The 24,444-nt window shown below is 60.9% G+C and overlaps 1 protein-coding gene across 3 annotated transcripts in view; it reads right to left on the minus strand.

Annotated features, from left to right (window-relative positions):
• Positions 1–957: 957 nt before the first annotated feature.
• GNB1L (G protein subunit beta 1 like) overlaps positions 958–24,444 on the minus strand; it is a 45,568-nt gene continuing 22,081 nt past the window's right edge. For all 3 annotated transcript variants that reach the window (XM_027088619.1, XM_027088621.1, XM_027088620.1), the window contains exons 2-7: positions 22,897–23,030; positions 22,401–22,526; positions 18,355–18,517; positions 15,272–15,370; positions 11,869–12,084; positions 958–2,623 (exon numbers count right to left, since the gene is read on the minus strand). In XM_027088619.1, coding sequence (XP_026944420.1) covers positions 2,372–2,623; positions 11,869–12,084; positions 15,272–15,370; positions 18,355–18,517; positions 22,401–22,526; positions 22,897–23,021 — 981 coding nt within the window. In that variant the 5' untranslated portion in view covers positions 23,022–23,030 and the 3' untranslated portion in view covers positions 958–2,371. The remainder of the gene's footprint in view (positions 2,624–11,868; positions 12,085–15,271; positions 15,371–18,354; positions 18,518–22,400; positions 22,527–22,896; positions 23,031–24,444) is intronic.

Consider the following 24,444-nt stretch of genomic DNA (forward strand, 5'->3'; position numbering starts at 1 on the left):
ACAGCTGTTTTCGTGAATTCAGTGATTCTGCCAAAGGATCGCTGAGCTGATGGCGCGGATGTAAGCGGGCATGGGCACCACGCCCTCAGCTGCAGCCTGGTTTTAGAGGCTGCCCCAGCCCAGCGCCCAGCACCTCAGGGTCACAGCTGCGGCGGGACCCACAGAATGACTGGTGTGTTTGCAGCTATGCTCTAGTGAGGAGGCCAAGTGGGTCCTGAGACAGAGGCCTTTGCTATTTAGCACTGGCCTCTAGTCCAGTCTCCAGGACAGACCCATGGGAGGGGACGCTGGCCTGAACGTTGGCTTTGCTCGGGGTGGGGACACATGTGAGATGCAGGAGCCCGGCCAGGCCGAAGAAGCAGAGGTCCACCTCCCGAAAGGGGCACCCAGTGCCCTACTGCCTCCCGTGGAGAAGGCAGAGAGTGGGGTCCTGAGCAGACCACAGCGCCCGGAGGACGCCCCACACGCGGGGTTCAGGTCTCCGCAGCCTAAACAGAGCCGCCCATCTTGCTGGCATTCGTGATGTGGAAACCCCTCTGGATGCGCACCACCCCCCAACATCCCAGGGGCCGCAGCCCCCCCACCCCCGCAGATGTGCTGGAGGAAACCCGGCAGCACCTCTGTCCAACGGGCCCACGGGGAGGCCCATCCCTGAGCTGGGATGGTGCACAGCCCCCCAGTCAGGGGTGTGGGTCTGGGGGGCCCCGGCTGGATCAGCAGCACAAGTTGTAGGCAGTATGGTGGGCACCTGGGCCTGGTTGCGGGGCAGATACCTGCTGGTCCAGGTGGCCCGGGTCAGACGTCTGCTCGCTGGATCCAGAACGCTTTGCTCTGCCCACGGGGACCAGGCCAGGCTTCAGCGGCTGCCCACTGGCTCCTCTTGCCGGGGCCCGGGGTCATCTGCCCACACCCGCAGTCCTGGACCCTTGTCCACCATGAGGCCCCGCAGCCCCAGGACCCGTCCCCACTGCCGCTTCTGACCTTCGGGGAAGAGGGACCACAGAGCTCTCCAAGGATGCAGGTGGTCCTCACAGCTGCCGGGAGTCACATCTTCTGGAGCCCGAGGAGGGTGAGCTAGTCTCACATGAAGCTCCCCCAACACCCTTGGTGCCCCCCTCTCAGCACCCCACACAGTGCTGGCATTTCAACCCCACTTGTGTCCCTCGTGGTCCCTGCTTCAACCAATCAGCCAAACCTCAGAGCCCTTCAGCCCCCGAGCTGAACCTGGAGGCCAGACTCTCCAGCAGGGCCCTGTTCCAGTGGGTTCGGCATCCCGCCACCTGGATGCACACGTGTTCTCCAGATGCCTGGGAAAGCCACGCAGCCCTTCTGGAGCGCAGCCACCGCAGACCCCACCCTCTCGGGCCTGCTGGGACCCAGTCTGGTTATAAGCAAAGTGTGGAGTAGGGGGTTCCTGAGTGCCCCTTAGGGCCCCTGCCTCGGGGGAGGCCATTCAGGTCCTGCAGCCAAACGGGGGCTGACCTCAGGTAGGGTGCGAAGGGGGCTCTCCCGGCAAAGAAGCTGATGGAACGAAGGGGTTTGTGGCCCCCAGCTTGGTCGGGCTCTGCCCACAGCCCCCATCCCAATTTTCAGGGTCCCATTCCTTCCCAATCCATAGCCCAGCCTTGAGAGAAGCTGTTCTGAGGTCTGGGCTCGGCCCCACGTGGGAGTCGCCGGCGGCTGCCCTGTGTGAGCGGCTGCAACAGTGCCCTTGGTCCCCGTCTGTCTCGTTGGGCTGCTGGGCTTTATGCCTAGAAGCCACACTGGGACAGCCACCTGCCACTCTCAGCCTCACTCCACGAGGTGGCCCTTCTTTTCTCCTGCTGGTCCTGCTGGAGGCCTAGCCCTGTGCCCTCCCCGCCACCCCCATCGGGGGCCCTCTCCCTGCCGCACTCCCGTCAGGAGCCTGTCACCGGTTCAACCCTGTGATGCAGGAGCTCCTGGCCGTCTGCGGTGTGAGGAGCCCAGGACCCGGGGCCCACACTTGGCGTCCCTGCTGGACGGACCAGCCACCCTGCCCAGTGGAGGCTCTGAGGACAGACAGCTCTGGGCTCTGATCACCCGGGGAAGCAGGGGGTCACCTGGGAGAATTCGTACCTCAAGCTTGCAGGTTTGCAAACAAGTTTATTATCAGGCACCCCCAGGTCGGCCTCTTGCCTGGGTCGCTGGTGCCCAGTGTCTGGCCTGGTTATGCTTTAAATGGCATTCGCTGTGGCACAGACGCTGTGCTTCATGAAAGGGAGCAGGTCCCATGCAGGAAGGAGGCCCAAGTGACCGGCTCTTCCCATGACCAGTGGGGCCCGTGGCCCATGGCCTCCGACCCCTTGCACCACCTTCCCGCTATCCAAGTGTCCTGACAAGGAGCCACGAGTCACGTGCACGGGTAGAGAGACCAGACACTGATGCGCTGATCCCCAGACCCTGTGGCCAGCAAGCCGTCGTCAGCGAAGGCCACACAGTGCACGGTGGCACTGTGGAAGGCCAGCACGGCCAGCGGCTTCATCGTCCGCCAGTGAAACACACGGACGCGATGGTCCCAGCCCGCGGTGGCCAGAATCTTACGGTCTGGCCGAATCTTGACGTCGGCGATCCCGGGGTTGGTGAGCACGTGAGTCCCACGCACCTGTGATCAGAGCGGCAGGGAGAATCATTAGGTGGCTTCTTAGACCTGCCTCCACGCCTCCTCCTCTACCAGGACGCCCCTGTCAGGAACAGGGAGCCAAGCGCTCCTGCCATCTTACTGCCACCTCCTGGAGCCAGCACAGGCGACCTCTGCCCTTGGCCAGACCCTCGGGTTGAGACAGGACAGGCCTCAGTGGACTGCGGCCTGGGCCCCTCCCCAAGGAAATACTGCCCCCCAGCCTCCAAGCAGCACTGCCCACTGGACGGCAGCAAGGTCAGTGGGTCCTCTCTCGTGAAAACTCACCGCACCCAAAGCAGAAGGAGCAGAAGGAACGCAAACCCCACCTACAGCAAAGCCGGGGGAAGGGCAGCCCTGCGTGGCATGCAAGGGGGAAGGCTGCCTGGGGCTGGATGTGCAGCCATTGTGGGGCCATCTGGCAGCTCTGCCCCACGTTGACAACACAGATTTGGCCATCGTCGTGATGACCCAAATGGCCATGTCCTTCCGCCCATCCTGTCTTGGCCCAGCCCTGGGCACCAGGAGTCCTTGCTGCCCCGGGGTCGCTGGTGTGCCCACAGCAGCTCCCCTTTCTCTGCAAATTCACCTCCTGTTGGGCCAGAGCAGCCTCAGGGAGAGTCATTCGTTTTTCAAAGACAACACAGGGAAAAGGAGGAAAGAAACTCAGCGAAAGATGGCAGCATTCCTCGGAAGCAACCAGACACTCACCAGGCACTTTTGCAAATCAGCAAAACAGAACTGCATGAAGCAATGATCTCCATAAAACAAGAACCAGGAGAGCAAACCCAGAGAAGGGAGCCTGATCCACAGGCACCGAGAGAAGCAAACACTGCAGAAGCGAGGGGAATCGGAAGAGACAGCAAAGGCAGGTGTGACCCAACCTGGGGACAGAGGCATGGCCACTGGAGAAAGAGCAGATGTGGAAGGCCGCGCAGCTGCTCTGACCTTTGCCGTTTAGAAAATCTGTTCTTGCTTCTAGAAACTGAAGTCTTAGGATCCACAGAGAGCCTACAGGGTGGTCACAGGAAGATGCGCTTGATAACGTCATTGGACGCAAAGCTGATTAGTCCTTTTGTCAGGCAAAAGGATCAAGTCAACCATGAGGGCAGAATGGCCCATGGCCACGTCTGGTCCAGGTCTGGGCCAGACAGTGGGGTGACGCCTGCGAAGCTGGGAGGGGAGGCCTGAGAATTTTATATCCAGCCAAACTGTCGCTCAGGTATGAGAACAACAGACGAGCATTTGTGAACATGTAAGAACCCAGGGGATGCGTCCCATCAGCTCTTCCTGGAGAACTAGGAGATTAAGTCCAGTCTCTCAGGAGAAAACAGGGGAACGGCAGCAAGTGGCCTGGCAGAGAGTAGGGAACGTAGTCCCCTGCAGGATTAGGCCTGAGACAATACAGGGATCAAGGCTACAGAACCGGTTGTGTAACTAACAGAAATACAGGACGGCAGCAAAAGAGACGGGTGTGAAGTTCACTGATCTGCTCATCTTTGTCATCTGGGTCGAAGATACAACAGTCAGCCTCATTCTACGGAGATTATCTGACACCCACTGAGGTGCTGACAGAACCACCTCACTTCCTCTCCCCACCCAGGTGTAATCGTTTCCTAACATTTGCCCTGTATTTCTCTGAAAAGGAATAAAAATATACTCAACAGACTTTTGACTGGATTCCAAAGTTAAAGCCAAATGTGTGCTGTGAACGTGAGAGACACCAAAAGAATGACTGGCCAAGAAACCCCGGGAGCCAGCAGACGAGAGAGTCAGGGCCCACCCTGGGGACCAGGGAGCACTCGGACAGACTGCCCACACTTGACAACAACAGAGTGTGTACAGTTCACAACAAGAAGCCGCGAATGTCTGCTCAGCAGACAAACAGACACCCTTCATGAAGCTGGGACTACAGGAGGTGGTTGTGATGGGCAGCTGGTGCCAGACCACTCCGCGTGCTGCCAACAACCACCAACTGGACAAAAGACACTGCGTGACTGCGTCCAGGCACCAACACCGGTGGGAAGGGCAGCTGACAGGGGAGCCTCCCAGAGGCCCAGTAGCTCTCTGCTCGCGGAATGTCTGGCCGCAAAGTCCAGGCAGAGCACAGCGGCCACGTGAAGCCAAGGAGGTGATCAGAGGGTGGGGCCGCTGGAACCCGTGGGGTGAGGCAGCAGCATAGAGGGGGCTGGGGGAGGGACTGCAGGCCATGTGGGTCCCACGAGTCCTTGTGAGGGCTGGGCTGTGCCCACTCAGGGCACCACACAAGGTTAGCCGGCCAGTGGCTGCTGCAGGGTTAAAGGGAACGAATACAAGAGATCAACAGTGACCTTGGACCCAGCAGCCGAGGGTGACATCTGTGTGTCCACACAAGACCAGATGAGACCCCGCGTGGCCGCGCTGCAGGGTAGGCATCATGCCCTGGTTGGGCCTACTCTGGCCAACCATGATGAAGCTGGAAACCAAGCCCCACAAGTGCGAAGGGGAGGTACAGTTTGGAAGGTGAGTCCCATGCATTACAGGAGCCTGGGATGACTCTGGGCCCCACATACTGCCTGACGGAGTGGAAGCCAAGCCCATGGTGCAGGTGAACAGCCGCAGGGCTGAGAGTGATTGCTCTGCAAAGTAAGAGAATCCAGTCTCCATCTCCATCAGTACAATGTCTGGCACAGACAAAAATTACTAGACACCCAAAGGAGTAGGAAAAAAAGCAGTTAATGGAAACCAGCCCAGAACGGCACAGGTGTGGAACATATCAGACAAAGACTTTAAAGCAATATTTAAATAAGTTCCAAAAAATGAAAGAAAATGCAAATAATTACCAAAAAATTGTCTTGATGAGTGAACAGGTAGGATCTATTAGCAGAGAAATGGAAATTCAGAACCAACTCAGAACAACACTCTGTGAAGGTGAAGAGCAAAGCGGGAGGACCAACTTCACAACTTGCTGTGAAGCTACAGGAATCAAGACCATGGATGTTGGTGGAAGAAGAGACAAACGGATCAGTGGAACAGAAAAAAGAGCCCAGAAATGGACCCCCATAAACACGTGACCTTTGACACAGGAGCAAAGTAGCCTTTTCAACAAACGGTGCTGGAACAACTGGACGTCCACATGAGAAGAAACGAATCCAGACACAGACCTGCCACCTTCACAAAAATCAACTCAAAATAGACCAAAGACCTAAATGTAAATTGCAAAACTGTAAAACTCCTAGATGACGACAGGAGAAAACCTAGGTGACCTTGCATTTAGATACACCAGAGCATAATCCATAAAGGAAACAACTGATAACCTGACTTCACTAAAATTAGAAACTTCTGCTCTGTAAAGACACTGTTGAAAGAATGAGAAGACAAGCCAAAGACTAAGAGAAAGTATCTGCAAAGACGCATCTGATAAAGGGCTGTTACCCAAAATACACAAGAACTCTTAAGAAAATGAGCAACCCAATTTAAAAATGGACAAAAAGCCTGAACAGACACCTCAGCACAGAAGATACACAGATGGCAACTAAGCATGTGAAAAGATGCTCCACATCGTATGTCATTAGAGAAATGCAAATGACAACAAACAGACACCACTGCACATCTGGACACATATCATTATACATTCGTCCAAACCCATAGGATGTACATCACCAGAAGTGACCCCTGATGTGAACCAAGGGCTCTGGGTGATGATGAGGTGTCAGTGTAGTTCCATCGATTGTAACAAATGTCCCACTTGTTGCGGGGGGATGTCGATAGTGGGGGGGCTGGGGGTATATGGGAAATCTCTGTACCTTCCTCTCAATTTTGCTGTGAACCTAAAACTGCTCTAAAAATAGAGTCTTTTGTTTTTTTAAAAAAGGCACAGTAATAGAAAATGTAGAACTGAAAAGCTAATAACTGACGTGAAAAATGTGTAGGACAGGCTTAACAGCAGATTGGAAATTATTATTATTATTATTTTTTTTTGCGGTACGCGGGCCTCTCACTGTTGTGGCCTCTCCCGTTGTGGAGCACAGGCTCCGGACGCGCAGGCTCAGCAGCCATGGCTCACGGGCCCAGCCACTCCGTGGCACGTGGTATCCTCCTGGACCGGGGCATGAACCCGTGTCCCCTGCATCGGCAGGCGGACTCTCAACCACTGTGCCACCACGGAAGCCGGAAATTATTATTTTTTAAAAGTCTGTAAACTAGGGGACATTATCAATGGACATTATCTGACCTGAAGAAGAGAGAAAACTGACCAGAGCCTCGAGGGCCATGGGACAATGTCTCTCAGGGAGGCCAGACCCCTGAAAACCACAGATAAAAAGAACGTCTTGGGAGCGGCCGAGGAGAAGCCCCACGAGGTGACCAGGAGTGAGGACCAGACGCCACGAGTCCCCAGCAGACGGGGGTCACCGGAGACCACGTGTCTTCAAAGCACACGAAGGAAGCCAACCAAGTGCTCCAGAGAAAAGGCAGAGGTTGTCACAAAACATGAAAAAGCAGAGCCCCACTAGAGGGCCCGACAAGACGGCCAGGCAGTGCGCACGGGACAAAACAGAACCCGTGCAATGAGGTCGTGTGCGCGGCTGGCCCACGAGGGGGACGCCTGTGTGTGAAGGGAGGCTGAAGGTGAAAGATGGAAAAAAGCTACAGAAGGAAGTAGCAGCCAGAAGACACCTGGCCTGAGCCATGTGAAGCGCTGCTGAAATGGGCTTTCAGGCAAAAATCCTTCCCAGAGATAACAAGAGTTCAACCCCCCAGGAAGATTCAAAATGCAGACTAAGAACACACAGGACCCAGGAAAGTCACCAAGATGGACCCAGCAAAAGTACCCCCCAGAGGCCGGGGCAGGCATGGCTTTCGACCCACGTGGCCCACATGAACCACACGGCTGCCTGAGGGGCAGGCGCAGCTGGGTGGTGGGCAGCAGAAATACCTCTTTCCAAGCACGGGCGCCACGGGAACCTACTGGCATTTCAGGGAGCTGCTATCACTCAGAACTAGTTCTCCAACCACAAATGGATCAAGTTAGAAGCCTAGAAATAAAAAATAACTGGGGAAAGAATCAAACATTTGGAAACATAAAAACACTCTGATCAGCTCCGCAGTCAGAGAACAAAGAAAAATCGGGCGCCCGGAAGTGAGTGTGATGAATCCCGGTCAGAGCTGCACATCGAGCCTGGAGGACTCAGGGGAGGAAGAGAAAGGTAGACGGGAAATGGGGAAAAGATGTTTAAAGAAAACAAACGTAAGCCTGATCAGGAATGGACAGGACAGTCCTGCAGATAAAACAGGGATGCAATCACAAACAACTGAAAAAGGTCAGTGCAGCCAGCACATGGGCAGTGCCCCTGCGGCGACCCATCCAGCCCCTACACGCACGCCTGCCCTGCCTTCCTGCGGCCTCTGTCCAGTGCCCAGGCCCGTGATGTCCCGAACCCCTTCTCCGTCCATGGCGACCAGCAGCATCCCCGCATGTCCCGCGCTCTCTGCCACTCCAGTGCTCTTGTCCAGAGGAATCCAGGCTCAGTGCCTCCTGTCTGTGCTGCACACAAGCAGCCGTAACCCACTCACTGGGTGGGTGCCCAGCACGGCCCTCACCCCCACCGCCCCCTCCCTTGGAAGCTGGTGCAGCCATGCCCGCATGAGAAGGCAAAGCCCACACGTGTGCCCGCAGCAGGGGTGCGTCAGCCTGAGCCCCAACTCATGGGCAAGGACAAGGTGACTCACAGCCCCCGACTCTTCCTCTCCCAGGAACTCCGCCCTGGGCTCGGAGCAGTGGGTGCGCCGGAACCCACTCGGGGCCCTGCTTCAAGGTGGATTTGTTAACAACAGGGATGTTTCCCAGGGAGTAAAGGGCTCCCCAAATCTGCTGTCTGCTGGTGGAGCTGGGAGCCCAGGTGGTGGCCGGGAAGTTGCAGAGCAGCCTGAGCAGTGGTCTTTGTGCGGCTGGCTGCGAGTCGGGTGCGGAGCGGAGCGCATCCATGCCAGTGTTGCCACCTGGGAGGGGCTGAGATGCCCAGGACGGCCCAGGGGAAAGGGGACAGGAGTGATGCACCCCCACCCTCGCAGCCCCTCCTGGAAGCTCAGAATCAAGGCACAAGGCCCTTTCAGTGGGGACCTGGACTGGAAGAGACCAGTCCTATCGGGGCCCACAGCACCCATGTATGGTCAAGGCGGCCGGAGCCCCGCCCATGGTGTCCCGAGATATGTGTGTGTGGGGGTGGGGATGGTGGTGTGCCCATAGCTCCTCAGCTCGGGGCCCCATGGTCTCCCTTGCACCAGCCCAAGTGTCACCAGCTGCTGACACACTTTAGAGGGAAGCCCCCGGCAGGGCTGGGGAGCAGGCGGGCAACGGCCACGCAGCAGGGAGGAGGGGACGCCTGGCCGACCAGCCGTGGGCGTGATGGGGGGGAGTGGTGGTCTGACTCCAGCCTGGGTTGGCTGGGGTGGGGGCCTAGTTATTACTTCAGGGCCTAGAAATACCGCTGGCCGTAAATCAGCCCCTGCTTCAAGGCCGTGGACCCTGCCCCAAGTGTGGGAGGGAGGGCAGGTCTGTACACCACCTGTGTCTGACGACAGCCAAGGCCCAGACCCCGGGCTCGAGGGGAGCAGAGCGAGCAGCCCCTACAGGTGGGTGAGCGTCCAACGTCCTAGAGAGGGTGGCCGAAGGCTCCAGTTACTGCCGCGGCCTCTGGCCAAGCCCGTCTCGGACCAGGACCCTCCAGGAAGGATCCCGGCCACCAGTGGCTCTCGCAGCACATGACCTCAGGTGCCAGGAATGCGCGCGCAGCACGGCCCCATCTGGTTCCCATTACCCTCACTCCACGCAGGAGCCCCATCTGCGCCTCTGCAGCGCCCGCCCGCCCACCCGCCCGGGGAGATTGATTTGGGCTCATTAGAGCTGCTGCCGCGAGGTAAGGCACATCTTTGCCCACGTGGCTCCACGGCCAGCGCCTCAGGGCCAGTTGCGGCACCGAGGGCCCAGGGAGAGGTGCCTGCGGACACCGCGACACTGAGGCCCTCGAGGCCCTGACACCTCCTCCTTGAGGCCTGCGTTCCAGGACCTGAAGGTGTCTGGGCCTCTGGGGACATGGATGTCTCCAGCGAGGCCACAGTGGGCAGTCGGAGGGAGGAGCGGCGCCTCCTAGGATGCACGCTAAGAGAGGCCCTGGCCGCGGCACGGCCTCCACCAACCTCCCGGCTGGCCTGGCCTCCCTATGCTCTGACTTTCCAATTCATATGCACAGTGAACCTCCAGCTCTGAGCTGGAACATGCCCCATAAATTTAAGTCTGAAGTTCCTGCAGCTGTTTTTCCAACAGGCCAGGGGAGACCAGGCCGACCTGGGCCAGGACGGCAGGAGGGGCCTCTTCCCAGGTCCTGGGGGCAGGGCCTGGGGGCACCGCAGTCAGTGGGGCCCTCAGGAGAGCCACCTGGGTCTCTAGGCATTTGCAAAGTTGGGCTGAAGTTGAAGCCACAGCAGGACAGAGCACTGGACCTCATGGGGGTGGGGGTCGCTGCCTGGTTCCCACCAGGCAGGAGCAGAGGAGGGTGTGGGGGGAACCCCGATGCCCACCTGGCCAGGCTCTGTGTCCTTGACGGCTCAGAACATTAAGACCCAGCACCACGTGGCTCCGCCCCATTTCTAAAGATGAGCACCATGGTGACTTCCACTCCCACCACCCACATCCAGGACTTCAAGGCCTTGGAGATGCTTCCTCTGGAATGGAGGCTGGAGAAGCTCCACCCCCACAGCCGGCCCCAGCCCCGTAGGGAGGCCTGTTTGACCCCATCCTGCAGGGCCTCTGTGGACTCCCTGGGACACCGGACAGGAAGACGAACGGGAAGCTGCTTTACTGCAAGTCAGGCGAGCGTGGCACAGGCTGGTCTGCAGTGGGGGGGGGGGGGGCGTGGGGGGCAGGAGGTGATGCCAAGGAAGTTGGAACACCTGCCTTGTCCTCATGTGTCACATGACCCCTCCCTCCCTCTCCCTCCCCCCTCCCCGGGACTCCACAGGGCTGCTCGCCCCTCAGGACCCTTCCCAGACCCTGCAGCCATGGCCACTCGCTCTGGTTCTAGCTTGGTCCTCCCATGGACTGTGCTTTTTAGGAAGCTAGAGCGGTCCCTCCAGCTGCCGCATAGAAGATCTCCCTGCTGAGTCCGCCCTTGGCCCCTAGCTCCTGCCCAGGACCCCTCACCCACCCCTGATAGCCCTGCCCCTTGCTATCCTGCACCCAGGGCATGGCAATGTCCGCTGGGCATGGCAGTGTCTCCCGATTTTCACCCATGCCTGCCCTCGCCCACCCACCCAAGTGCACAGAGCCTCTTCCCTGGCTGTGGGGGCCCCGGGCTGCTGGGCAAGGCCTCCCATCTGGGGAGGGCCCAAGAGATGCCCTCTTCCTGCGGTCTCCTGTCTGCAGGGAAGCCTGGACCACGCAGCCCCTGTAGAGGGCATAGCCACAGGCCCTGTCCTCCAGAGCTCCAGGAGGTGGGATACACAGCTCCCCACTGGGGCCCCACTCCCCCACCAGACCTGGGCTCGCAGAGCCGGCCGTGCTCAGGTCTCAGCCTTCTGAGGCTTCCTGGCTAATGGGGGCGCCCCCGCCCAGAAGCCAGTGTGCACTCAGGTCACCCTCAGGGGGCTGACAGGCACAGGGCACACCCAGCACCTCACTCCCCAGGACCTCACCCATCTGAGGCCTGGCCAGGAGGCTCCCCTCCCGGCCAACTCCATCACCCCCTCCCAACAGGGCTGAGCACTGGGCACCCAGATGTGGCCCCGAAGGGCCCCCAGCCACGTGGGATGGGAAGCCACTGAGCCGTTACGGCCCTCCCACTGCCCCCGGGCAGCTTGCAGACAGCCACAGGGGCCTCACTAAGGGATTTCTCCATGTAGGGTTTGGGGTTTTTTCTTTTTCTTTTTTTCTTTTTGATTGATCAGTTCCTTACTGACCAAATTCCTCTGAGTTTTGCAAACGGGCTTGCACAGTCCTGGATTCTACATGCCTTTCCTCTAGATGGACGAGACGTGACCGCTATTAGCCAAGGTCTGAGGGAAACCCAAACCCTGTGAATGGCTCACGAGCGCCAGCCCCTCTACTGCCGCCCGCCAGGCCCGCCCGCGCCGGGTCCGATGATTAATTAACTGCGGACCTGCCACAAGTCCTCTTCATGCCTAAATATTGTTCCAGCCCATCAGACTGTTGGTGCAGAGCAGGATAAATGACACCTCGGGCCTGGCCCACTGACCTGCAGGGCCTGCTGCTCATCCAGGCTCCAGACGGCCAGCGCCTTCTCCGCAGAGCCTGAGACGCCCCTGGCCTCCTGGGAGTCGAAGTCCAGACCCATGACGGGCTCCGTGTGGCAGGAGACGCGGCTGCACACTTTCCGTGAGGAGACGTCCCACAGGGCCACTGAGCCGTCCTCGTAGCCAGCCAGGAGGAGAGGGCCGGGACTGGAGTCAGCCTGTGGGGACAGCTCGCTGTCAGCTGGGGGATGCTCGGGGGGCCCGGGCCTTCTGGAGGAGAAGGAGCTTGAGATAGGCCGCCTTCCCCACTGAGCCCTGGGGGGTCTGCACACCCCCAGGGGGCCGACACCCAGACTGGGGCCAGTGCGGGCTGGGTGGTGTGCCTGCCGTCGGGGTCTGGGACACTGGCTGGTCCTCCCACTCCTTCCCACCGGCCAAGACGTGCGGCCACCCCTGGGCGGGGCCGGCCACCTGTCTAGAACTGCCGGCCAAAGAAAATCTCGAGCTCCGTCTCAATGAAAAATGAACCTTCTGTACTTTGTCAACGTCGCTGCGGAAGCCCCCCAACCGTCAAGGCTGCAGAGTCAGCGCCTTGCCGGCCGAGCCGCGTGATGGATGAGGGCGTGGGTCAGAGGGCTGTGCAGCCGCCTGCAGGGGAGCATGGGGACCCTGGGTCGGCCTGGCACCGACTGAGAGCGGCCGCCCCGTGCTTGGTGCCCAGTCCCGGGACTGCCGCCAGGACCCGGCACCTTTGCTCTCCACTGAGCTCCCAGGGCTCAGAAACGACCAAGCGCCCTCTGCCAGCGGAGGATTTCCCGAGGCCAGGAGCTCAGCCGGCGGCCCTCAAACCCTGGATGGCCAGTGGTGAGCACAGGGCCTGGGGGCCGCCAGCAAGGCTGCCTCCAATGGGGACCCGCTGCTGGCAGGCAAGGCTGGTGCTGAGCCGCGTGCCTAGGCGTGGCCGACAGTACCCAGGCGGGCCCTCCTGGCCCACCTGCTGGAGCTCGCTGCCCACCCAGAGGGGCTCCATGCCTAGGTGTTGCACACCATGAGTGTCTAACATGAGTGGACGCTAGCTACGTCCTGAACCCCAGGAAGCAGAGCTCGCCGTGCTTGGTGTGAGGGGTATGTCTCAGGGCCCCGCAGAGTGAGGGGAGCCAGGGGAGCCCCGTACAGACCAGCTCTGGGATCTGGAGGACACCTCCCACAAGCCCTTTTTTCTGATGATAACATGTGCTCCCAAAAACAAGCAGGAAGGAGGAGTCCAAGAAAGCAGCTGTGAGGAACTTGCCGGGGCCCCCTTGGGTCCATCCCCCTTGGGGCACTGCTGTGTCCTCCCACCAGCTTCCCACCGCACTGCCTGGCCCAGCCTGCTCCCCAGTCCCCACCCTGCATGTTCCTCCTGCATCCAGGGCTCCCCCACTGCCTATGGTCTGGGAGCTCTGAGTGCCTAGGCTGGAGTGGGGGCTGCACACCACTGAGCCCCCTGTGCAGGCACACAGGGCGGCCAGGGCAGGAGCCAGACCAGCCACAGGGCCCCGTGCCAGGCTCTGTCCCTGCACTGAGGCCCCTCCACCTTCTCTCCTAGCACACAGGGTCCCTGCGGCCCCCCAGGACAGACCCTGCAGGCGGGTCAGGGCTCTGGGGCCTCAGTCCTCTGGCGACCACGCCCTTGGTGCCAGGCTGACTTCTGCTCGCTCTGCGTTCCCGTCCCCACCCCAGGTGTGCCAGCCCGAGGCGGCCCCCAGCACCTCGAGGTTCCCTGGGGAGCCCTTAGCTGGGGGCGTGGGGGGGACACTGGAGGACCTGCTCTGAGGGTTGGTGTGGACAACCTCTGACCTCCTACATGACAATCATCCTAACAACACAGGCCATCCACTCTCAGGAGCAAAACAAGAAATCTCTGAATGTTTCAGAAAGGAATCCCACATTGGGCCACTCTGCCACACTCAGATCAATAAGCTATAACCTGGACCTCCAGGCTTGGCGAGGAATAAAGGGACATTTCAAATCAGCATAGTCTTTTCTTAACAGGATGCTTTGCGCTGGATCTGTATCAACTAACACAACTCGATTTGTCCTTCTGTCAACCACGTCAATTACCTTGACAAGTTTGTACATCCCATATCTGCACATTTTTCTGATGGAATTCTTACACGATTAGGCAATGACAGCATCTCCAGGGAGGGAGGGTGAGCGGATGCAGCCCCGTCCCGCCCGGGGCCTGTGAGCACCAGGCCACCTCCACAGCCTCCGCTGCCCCTCCAGGCGCCCCCCCACCCTGCCTGCTGGCACCAGCAGCTTTGCCATCCAGGTGAGTCTCAGAGTCCCCACTTCCTCACGCCCCTCCCCCATGGGCTTCTCTCAGTTCAGAGACGGCAGGGACACCAACTGCAAGACAGGGCAGGGCCCTGGAGGGACAAGAGCTGGGCCCAGGGACCCTGCGGGCACACAGACACCTCCAAACCATGCGAGCCTGGCCGGGTTCGTAAGGAGAGTCACAGCAGGGGCAGGAACGGCCTCCCCCTGGTCCCAGGCAGCCCGGGGCAGCTCTGAGGAGGCACAGGTGAGCTGCTCGGAGCTGAAAAACAGGCCGCAGGCAGCGGTCCGGGACAGCCCCGGTCAGTGACCTGCTCCCCATGGCTTCTGCAGCTGTAAAGACGCTGCCGAGACTCTTTCCACATGAATGCACGGGACCATCTGCTCTGCTGCCCCCAGGAGCAGACGCCCATTTTGAGCTGGTGCTGACCGCTGGGGGTGGGAAGCTGCCCCTCTGGTCAGGAGGGTCCCTCCCAGGCCTCGCGCTCAGCCCCAGAGCCAGAACCCATCCTGCAGGGACTCAGGCCTGTGACTCCGCTGCCCCCCGGCTTCTGCCGCAGCCTCAGGAGATGCCTCCAGACCCTCTCTAATCAGAGAGAACAGCCAAGAAAGAAGGAAATGGCGTGGATCAGAAATTCCAAGTGTGGCCGCAGGGAAAGCCAGCACATTAAGCCCACTCCAGCCTCAACAAGGCAAAGAAGTAACAAAAATTAATCCTGGCGACGCAGGGGCCGTGCAGGCTTGCAGGGTTAGTCAGCACCCCCTCCCGGCCCCACGCCAGGCCGCGCCGGTGAGCAGACCAGAGGGGAGCATGTGGCTCCCCCAGGAGGGGGTTGCTGTCTCCCACACCGCCCTGCGAAGACGAGGACGAGCCCGGCATCCCCAAAGGGTCTGTAGGCGTCCTCGCAGCAGGAGGGCTGGAGGGCTGGGGACACCAAGGCTGAGGAGGACGCTGTGCACACGCCTCCCAGGGGCCAGTGCCCGTAGGTGATGAGGAACCAAGTCCCTAATGGGCATGATTCACACCTGGCGGGCGTGGCCGGCAGGTGTGGTCGGTGGGCGTGGCTGGCGGGTGCTGGGCCTTACCTGCCAGAGCTGCAGGCACATGGGCATGCCCAGCCTGGCCTGTGCCTCGGGCTTCAGGGAGCACACTGACGTCTTGGACGGCATCTCCAGAATCTGAACCTGACAGTAAGAAAACAAGCTGAGTTGGGCCAGAGCCAAGTCAAGTCTGTGCTGCACAAACAGGAGACTCTTGAGGCCTCAGCCCGGCCACTGTGGGCCTGTCTGCGCCTTCGGGGACCCAGGCCGTGCCTCCCGCATTGACCCACGGGCTCCTGGGCTCGGGGACTGCCGGGCTGTGTGGAATGCACGCGTCACTCATGAGTGACTGGCAGGTCCCTCAAGCGGTGTCACTGCCCCGCAGCTACCTCAGGCCTCCTCTGCGTTGACCTCTTGGCCAAGCAGGCGGCCTGGCTCACGGCGCTGACTCAGCTCACTCGGCCTCCCGCCCTCCTCCTGGCACTCCTTCCCTGTCGGGCCCCACACGTGGATGACCCTGAGCCCTCCAGGACTGTCGCATGGCACCCAGACCTGCACACCTGGGGCCCCAGCGCCTGCTCCTCCACCGTGTGCGGCCTGTGCTCAGTGTCGCCTGACGCTGACACAGCCCCTCCTGCGCCTGGCTGGGTGACATGTCCCCACCTGGTGGCTCCAGCCACCCTCCTGGGGACACTCCACCAACAACAGTGTGTGCACCGCAGAGCTGCAAGGCACCCCTCGTCGACACGGGGCAGCCCCAGGTTTGCAGATGAGGAGTCTGAGGTCCAGACGTGATGGGGCATCGAGGGGACAGAACCTACACCTGCTGGTCCACTTCTGACACCTGGGGCACAGAACCCCCAGGAGGAAACCCCAGGGTGAACTCAAGGTGTAAATACACAGTGTGGAACGGGTGTAGCCCTGCTGCTGCTCTCACTAACGCACGTGCACATGCGTGTACACACATGCCCACACACATGCACACACAGCCCCCTCTGCCGGTATCACATTGCCTGCAGGGCCAGCACCTACCCCAGACACCTCGTTCTCACTGCCCCAAAGAGACGGAAAAGGACCTAAGTGACGTGAGCGTCATCCCGCCATGAATTAGAGGCTGCTAAAAGGAGTTCCTGTAGCACCCACGAAGCTCAGGGGAAGCTCCAGCAAAATGAAGGAGGTACAGGAGGATGCGGTGGCATGGAGTGTGGCCCAGAAGTGACCGAGCAAACCAAAGAGGAGGGGGCCTCGGAGCCCTTCTGTCCCCCGAAGTCAGCGGGAGGGAGGCAGGGGTGGGGACTGGCTGGGCCTCAGGCACCCAAGCCTGTCCCGGCCAAGGCGGGGGACCTAGAAGGTCAAGGAACGTGGTGCTGGGGGCTGGATGCCTGCCTTCCTATTTCTGCTCCGATGCCAGTTTCCTAAAACGTCACTACGTCAGGAGGACAAGTTGCTGGGCGATGGGGGAGTGGGGTCCAGGGTCAGAGAGGGATGCCCCCACCCCTGATCTGGGGGCTCAGGAAGACCCCTCTGGTGGCAGTGAGGAGAGACGCGAGGGCGGGGGGATCGGGCAGAGGTGAGTGGCCCAGAGTGAGGGCGACACCAGGGCAGCCCAGGCCTGGGCTAGGCGCCATGAGAGGGGGCACAGTGCTGGCATCCAGAACAAGTGCCCCTTGGTCCTTGTGGTCCCAGGAGGGGCTCTGCACTCTGCCGGGGCCTTCCTCACACCAGGATGCTCCACCTGGCATTCAAGGGCAAGTTTTGTTTCCAGAAGGAAAAATGTTTGGTTCGGGCAAGTGTGGCCACCCAGACGGGCGGGCCTGGCTCTGTCTGGGCACAGGCCAGTGGTGCTGATTCCAGGTGGGAACATGGAAAACAGCCCTTTTCCCAGGATATGCAAGGTTCCCAGACCTGTGGCTCCCGGGCAGGGGGGTGGTGGTGTACCAGAAGCTGGGGAGCTGGAGAGAAGCAGAGGGGACGAGCAGTCTTGGGCCAGGCTGGCGGGGGAAGCGGAAGGCAACCTCAGCGGAAGTGTGGTCCGGCCCCCACCACTGAGGAGGCTCGGCGCCACCCGGCTGCTGCCACCAGGAGAAAGCAGAGCCCTCTCTTTTCACGTTAATAAAACTTTTAACAGGTTTTTGGCAAACTGGCAAGAAAATCGCATGTAGCTCCTAATTGGTGACTTAAACGCCATCATGAACAAATAGATGCCTGTTCCTGCCTCATTATTTATGAGCTGAATCTGCTTTAAGACTCACGACTCCTCTTGGGTGGGGGCCAAACTTCCCGGGTGCAAGGCTTGCGTCCCTGCCCAGCCCCGCCCGCCGCATAGGCCCTCAGGGCAGCAGGGGACACGGGAAGGACGGGGCGTGGGAGGTAGGCAGGGGCCTCCCTCCCCCTGCACATGTACCCCAGGCCCACGCCCACTCTCGGCGCCCCCAGGCCCCCACCCACCAGGCCATCCCGCTGCACTTGGGGCTCCTTCCCCCACTGCCTCCAGCACCCCAATCCCCCTGCCCTCGGCGCTCCCCGCCGGCACCCCGTCCTGGGCTCTGCTTCCCCTGGGGATTCTGCCTCTTCTGTCCCTGGGGTGTGAACACCACTGTCCAGACTGACCAGTCCCTGCCACAGATCACTGCTGGACACTCAGCCTGAAATCCACCTGACAGTGACCTTGGGGCTCCATCCCACCCACTGCCCCCAGGAGCCCTGTCCTCTGACGGGCCCCGCTCATCTGTGACTGCGATTGCCACCCTGCTGCCAGCCCTTACACCCTGTGTCTCAGCCCTGCCCAAGACCTCTCACGCCAGTGCCCAGTTCTGACCCCAAAAGGCCGCCCTCCCCTGCTGTCCTGACTCTGAGGCCTACCTCGACCTCATGGGGTCTGCCTGGGGCTTCCCTCCATGCCTGCCTGCTCCCAAGGCCCCTGACAGCCTCGGGCCCTGACCTTGTCCATCCCGTGCTGCTCCTGGCTGGGTGCCAGGGCCTCCCAGAGACCTTGGGCCACTTTGGGCCCCTTTCCCAACCCCTAGCGCCAGGGCCACCTCAGGTGACCAGGCCAAGGCTGGCCTGAGGAGCCCCTCGGGGCACAGTATTCCTGCAGCCAGGGGCCAAGGGTGAATGGGCTCACTCACCTCATCGCTGCCTCTCCCCGGCACAGCCAGCAACCAGCGCTGCAGGCCCCCAGCCAGCACAGAGCCCCTGCAGAAGCCCACGCTCTCCAAGAGCACGGAGTCCACGACGGCGTTCCTGCCCTCCGCCAGGTCCCACACGCACAGCTTCAGGTCGCGGCCCTGGCTGCCAAAATAAGAGGAGATGGGCCGTGACCCTCCCGGGTGAGGACAAATGTCAGTGTGTTGTGGGTAGAATGAAATTCTAACCCAAGAATAAAAGAAATCTCCACGAGCTCAGACCCATGAGTGAACACACATATACACAGGGAGGAGAATTCCCATTAAACAGAAGAGTTCCAGTGAAAGTAGAATGCTATAAAAGGAGGAGAAACCCTCCCCGTGAGATCAGCCCAGGCACAGCTGTGGGGGCAGAGCCCCTGGGCGGACGCTGAGGATGGAGGGACGGGGTATCTGCAGCCCTGAGGCTCACTATCCACTGCGCGGCTCTAACACTCACCAGAAATGCTCCTCGCTGGGCCTCAGGACTCATTTCCTAGGAGCCTAGGAGGCAGAGGGAACGGTCCCTGCTGGTGGGACACCGTGGACACACTCCCCAGGTGGATGAGCCCCACAGATGTTCCAGACCCCCGACAAGGGGATGAGAAGGGTTTCCTCCCAAAAGCCCACCTCCCCAGTCTGACCCCAAGAAACCCCGGAGCTGAGCCGACGTGAGGGTCACCCCACAGAACCGCCCTCCCATCCTCCTCCCAAGGGGTGAGGTCCAGACAAACAAGGGAAGAAGCAGCAGCATAGGCCAGTGGGGATGAAGGGGACAGGACAGTGGGCCAGTCCTGGAGCTGTGGAAGGGGACAGGAGGGCACGCGGGGCCCGGAATCTACCTGCACCATTGGGAGACCTCGGTGCTGCGTGGATGGATGCCCCCCAGGTAGATCCAGGGCACCCGATCCTGATCCAGACCCCAGCTCTGTCTGGAGAACCGCTGGTGTTGGCAGGATGTGCCTGGACCCTGGGGAGCAGGAGTCATTCGGCCTGAAGCGGCAGCGACGCGGGAGAGAGAGAACGTGAGGCCTCTCGACACCGTGTCTGAGTGGAGCTCAGGAGAGAAGCAGCAGTGGGAACCGTGCTCTCACACAGAGGCGCCAGCCAAGGGCACCCACACAGGGAGGGAGGGCTGTCCTGTATCTGAGGAACCCCCAGAACAGTGGCTCCCTGCCTCCTTCGCCTGGACCCCTAACTGCTAACGCTGTACACGCGCCCAGCTGCGCCGCCACCTCCACGCTTTCCCCCACAGCGAGGGACCCTGGCACAGCCCATGTGGGTCAGTGCCAGTCACGGAGAGGCGAGCTCGGGGCCCCGGGACAAACACTGGGCTGGTCAGCGCTCACCAGGCCCTTGGACTGGACGGGCCACGCCTTTCCCTGTCCCTTGTGTGTGTGCGTGTCATCCCCAGGGTGACATTTCCACGTTTGGGGAGGACAGCAAGGGGATGACACTGCACATAAGGCTGACTGCCCACCCTGATCACCTGGACAGAGGCGCCCGCCAGGTGTGTTCACTCAAAGCCCCTCCCCCTGCCGTGGGCACTTCTGGGAAAGACACTGTGACATCCGCCACCCTGGCCTCAGATGACCCAGCGCCTCCACCCACAGTGGTGCTGCCTGTCAGCCCTGCAGACGGTCATCTTCCACGTCCACAAGGCACACCCACCAGACAGCGGGCTCTCACCTCTTATCTCCCCTCCTCCCATCAGTCTGGACTCACACATTCCTATGTTACTGATGGGTCATCACCCAGAGTTCTCATTGATTTTTGTGCCCTAACCATCCCAGACTGGCCAGTGGGAGCCCCTTCAAGGACATTGGTGGCCTCTGAGCAGCCCCACTGCTGGATCCGGGGGCCCCCAGCACCGGGAGGCCCGGTGGGAGTCTTCTCAAGCCTCATCCACAACAGCTCCAAGTGGACAACCCAGATCTCCACCGACACAGAAAGGTGAGGAATCTGGGTACACACGTCCAGAGGAATAAGACAGAAAGTCCCACACAACACACTGCAGCCGTGCACACCCTGGCGGGTCTCGCAAACACAGAATCAGACACAAAGGAAGCTGCTCCATGTCGCTCCATTTAGGTTAAAAGAAAAAAAACATAAAATGAGTCTATGCTTTTTGGAGATGCATATTCAGACGGTAAAGCAAGAATGAGGTGGAGGGGCTGCCTCCTGAGGATGAGGACAGGCCGCTGGGCGGGCGTGGGGCGGGCAGTGGCTGCCTAGGTGTCCACCCATGACAAGATGGTCTGAAACTCGTCTTATGCACCTTCCTGTAAGTACATCACGCCTCCCAATAAAGGAAGAAGGAAACAAGCCCACCCAGGCAGCTGTAGAGGCACAGGTGCATCCTCAGGGGTACAGGTGTGGCTGGGGTGTCTGCAGAGCCCTGGCTCCCAGCTTTGTCCTCCGGCCCCTTGACATGAAAGGGCACCTTCCCCCTCAAGGGCCACTTTGGAGGCTTGACTTCCAAACACAGCTGGGCCCCGGCCTCTATGCAGCATCCAAGCACCTGCGTGGTCTGCGCCTGCCTAGGCGGGGGGCCCCCACAGCGCCATCCATCATGCACATGAGCAGGGTGCCCCTGGAGTTGCCACCCCGCACAGCACCAGCCAGCTCTCCAAGGGGTGGAACTCCCGGCCTGAGGCTCCCCAAGGCCAGCCCAAGGTGCGCAGAGGAGCATGAGGTCCAGAAGGGCTTACACCTCGGCTCAAACCTCAGGAGGAAGTTTCCAGCAGCATTGTGGGGTCTTCAGACACAGCATCCACTCTAATCATCAGGGAAAGAGCAAAGCCACGTGAGGGCCCTGCAGTGAGGGGTGCGTCTGGGCAACTGGGCAGGGAAGGAGCGAGGCGCTGAGATGGATGGACAAGCACACACGCCCAGGGTATGGCCTCCAGGACTCCTGGGGCTTCAGCCACCTGCAGGGAGTGGGAGCGGTTTCAGTCCCACACAAAAGTGCTTTGAAGCCACTGGGAGCCCAAGAGGCCTTGTTTAATGGGGACTGGGCTCCACGGTGCCCAGGTGTCCAAGCTCCAAGTCTGGAGCAGGAGAGCAGGACCATCTGGGAGTTCTGGGGCAGAGGGCGCCGGGGAAAGCCCTCTTTGACTTGGCAGATTTCTGACGGGGGTGGGAGAGCTGGGACCCCTGTACAGGGGCAGATGTCAGGGCCGCCCCAGATAGCAGTCGCTCTGGCTGCCAGGTGGCCCCCGCTCCCTCCTGTCCGTGCCCTTCCCTCACCATCCCCCTCTCCAGGGGAAGGAGGGAAGCCCCCTGACTTACTCCCTCACCCACCAGCGCCCTCTTGCTGCCTCCTGGCCCACCTCCCACCTGGGGTCCCAGCCCGTCACCTCCACAGGACCCTCCCTCACTGCTACCCAGCCCCCAGACTCCCCAGTCCCGGCCCACCATGGTGTCAACACATGCAATCTCCTCTGCCAGGGGGCCAGACCCCTCGCTCTGCCATCTCCCACCCACCCACGCTGGCAGCCCAGAGTTCCACGACCCTGGCACCTGCACGGCCTCCCAGTCCCCCCCGGGGCAGCCGCACTGGGCAGGGAGTGGGGCCCCATCAGCCTGGGTGAGCTTTAGGTTCAGCTCTGTGCCACCCTGGTGACCAGTCCTTCCTGCCTCGCAGGAAGGTGGCTCCATGTCCAGGGAGAAGGCTGCGCTGCAGAGCGGCTATGAGGACACCAGGGCCCGCGACTTGCAGGAGGGAAGTGGAGGCTCCTCCAAGTACTGGCCCCCAGCCCTCGCCCTGGGGGCCCCAGCAGGCCAGGGTGGGCTCGGACAGAGCCGTCCTAAGCGTCCATCGGGCTCTTCTCAATGGGCACCCGCCCGGAAGGCCCACACACCCGGGCTGCGCTGCCCTCGACAAGTCACCCGGTTCTGCCATTGTTGGGGCCGTTCTGGCAGCTGGGGGAGGCCTTCAGGGCCTCCCCTGGAAAGCTCACGGAACCCCCCCGAAGGCCACAACCTGGCTCACTGCCACCAAGACTCACCTGAGGAGCTGGGGCCCCTGGGGCAGTGTCTGCAGCCAGGTCACACACTGGCCCCCATGGCCATCCAGGGTGGCGACCACCCTCCGTGTCTGCAGGCTCCAGATGTGCACCAGCCCACGAAGGGACCTGTTCAGAGAAGCTCCAGTCAGGCTCGGGCATGGGGGGGAGCGGGCTGGACACCACGCAGCCGGTGGGTCAGGTGCTCCAGCCAGCAGCTCCCAGCTCAGGGGACAGCTCTGAACACATAACCAGGGGACACGTGCTCCTCTTACAGGGAGGGTGGCAGGGCCCTGGAGCCTCTTCTCTGGAGAGGTGGGGAGGCCGCCACTGACAGTGCCAGCTGCCTGGCGCCTCTAACGGAGACCATGTCCCTGCGTCCTCCACGGGGGAGGCCCGAGGGGACAGCGCGTCGAGGGCTCTGAAAGGGCGAGTGCCCGGGTGATGGGCAGCCTGAGCCCCTTACCCCCCGACTTCACCCTGGGCCGGGGGTACTCACCCTGAGAGGAGCAGCGGGCGCCCCTGCCCCTGGGCTCCTTCGCAGAAATGCAGTGTGTGCACCGCCGACTGGGCGCCTCGGAGGACAAACTGGGGGTCTGGTGGTGGGAGCGGTGGGGCTGCCATGCTTGTCACCTGGGGACCGAGGAAGGGTGTGAATGACTCACCTGTCCTCCTTCGGGAAGGCACCGGAGCATCCCTGGATGCTGCCCACCCCGGCACCCTCTGTCCCAACAGGTACTGTCCCCAGGCAAGGGCAGCAGTGCCCACACCCCCCACCAACTTGGGCAGGGTCCTCCTCGTCCCAGCTGTCCACACACTGGGAGCACTCGTCCTGCCCTCTGCCCAGGCCTCGCTCCAGCTTCTCCCTCAGGGGGCCCTCCCCAACGAGCCCTCCCAGCCAAGTCAGAGGTGTATGGGGTCCACGGTCTTTGTCACATGGGCTGCAAACACGGCCCGCCGGGTCCCGGTCCTGCTCATCACAACCTCCAACTGTTACAGCCACCCAAGGAACCGTCCGGTGAGCTGCTCTAGGCCTCCCAGGCTCAGGTTCGAAGTGTTCCAGAGCCTGCACGCTGCCACCAAGGGGCAGAAGGGCCGGCACAGGTGTGTGTGTGGGCAAGGGGCGGGGCCCAGTTACCCAGCCACTCCCCTGGAGGGCTGCTCTCAGAGGACAGACCCTTCCTCAAATCACTGGTCCTGTGTGTAAGGCCTGCTGGGCCCACCCACCCCAAAGGAGAAGCTGCCAGGGCCCCCCCGAGCCCACCCCAACCACGCCACCCCAATTTCACAAGCAGCCAGGGCTACGTATGTCTGCCCGCAGGCCCTGGGCCGGGCCGAGGGTGTAGAGGGGACGGCTAGGAGCGGACCCCCCGGGAGCTGCGGCAGCTGGGGGGGGCCTCTCCTGCTGGGCTCTGGGACAGCCCCCACCCAGCCTGCACACAGCAAGGGGAAGGCGCCCACACAGTTGCCAGAGGGGGGAAGTGAAAGGGCCGGAGTGGGCCTTCGGGAAGGGGCTCCGGGGACAGAGGAACAGGCCACCCCTGCACAGGCTCCCACCGTGCAGCCCCCCAACACACACACACACACACACGTGCTCACACAGGTGCTCACGCGCACACACACACACACACACACACACACAGGCAGCACGGTGGGCCTGGGCAGCGCCAGCAGAAACCCAGCCCACACCTGCCACCTGCCTGTGGCCTGACGGGCGTTTCCACAACCTCACCGCACCAGGCTAGCTCCCAGGTGATGAAATCAAGTCCTCCTCCACTGTTTTCCCCGGACGTAGGGAATAAACCCGTCAAGTTGTTACAACAGCCGGACGCTCAGGCCAAGACGAAGCCTCGGCAATTAAGGGCTCCATCATTTCAAGCAATTAAAGTAAACACTTTATTTGAAAACTAATTAATTCTAGCTACATATTTTTCCCATGACAATACTCTATGATGACTTGATTTATGACGTCTAATTATTCTTTATTAATCTAATTGAGAATAATCGTATTATCCTATCTCCTGGCACCAGGCCGCCCAGAGCGGTG

Source organism: Aethalodelphis obliquidens, unplaced genomic scaffold (assembly GCF_003676395.1).
Source record: "Aethalodelphis obliquidens isolate GAN/ISIS:26980383/991018 unplaced genomic scaffold, ASM367639v1 scaffold63, whole genome shotgun sequence".
Taxonomy (NCBI): Eukaryota; Metazoa; Chordata; class Mammalia; order Artiodactyla; family Delphinidae; genus Aethalodelphis; species Aethalodelphis obliquidens.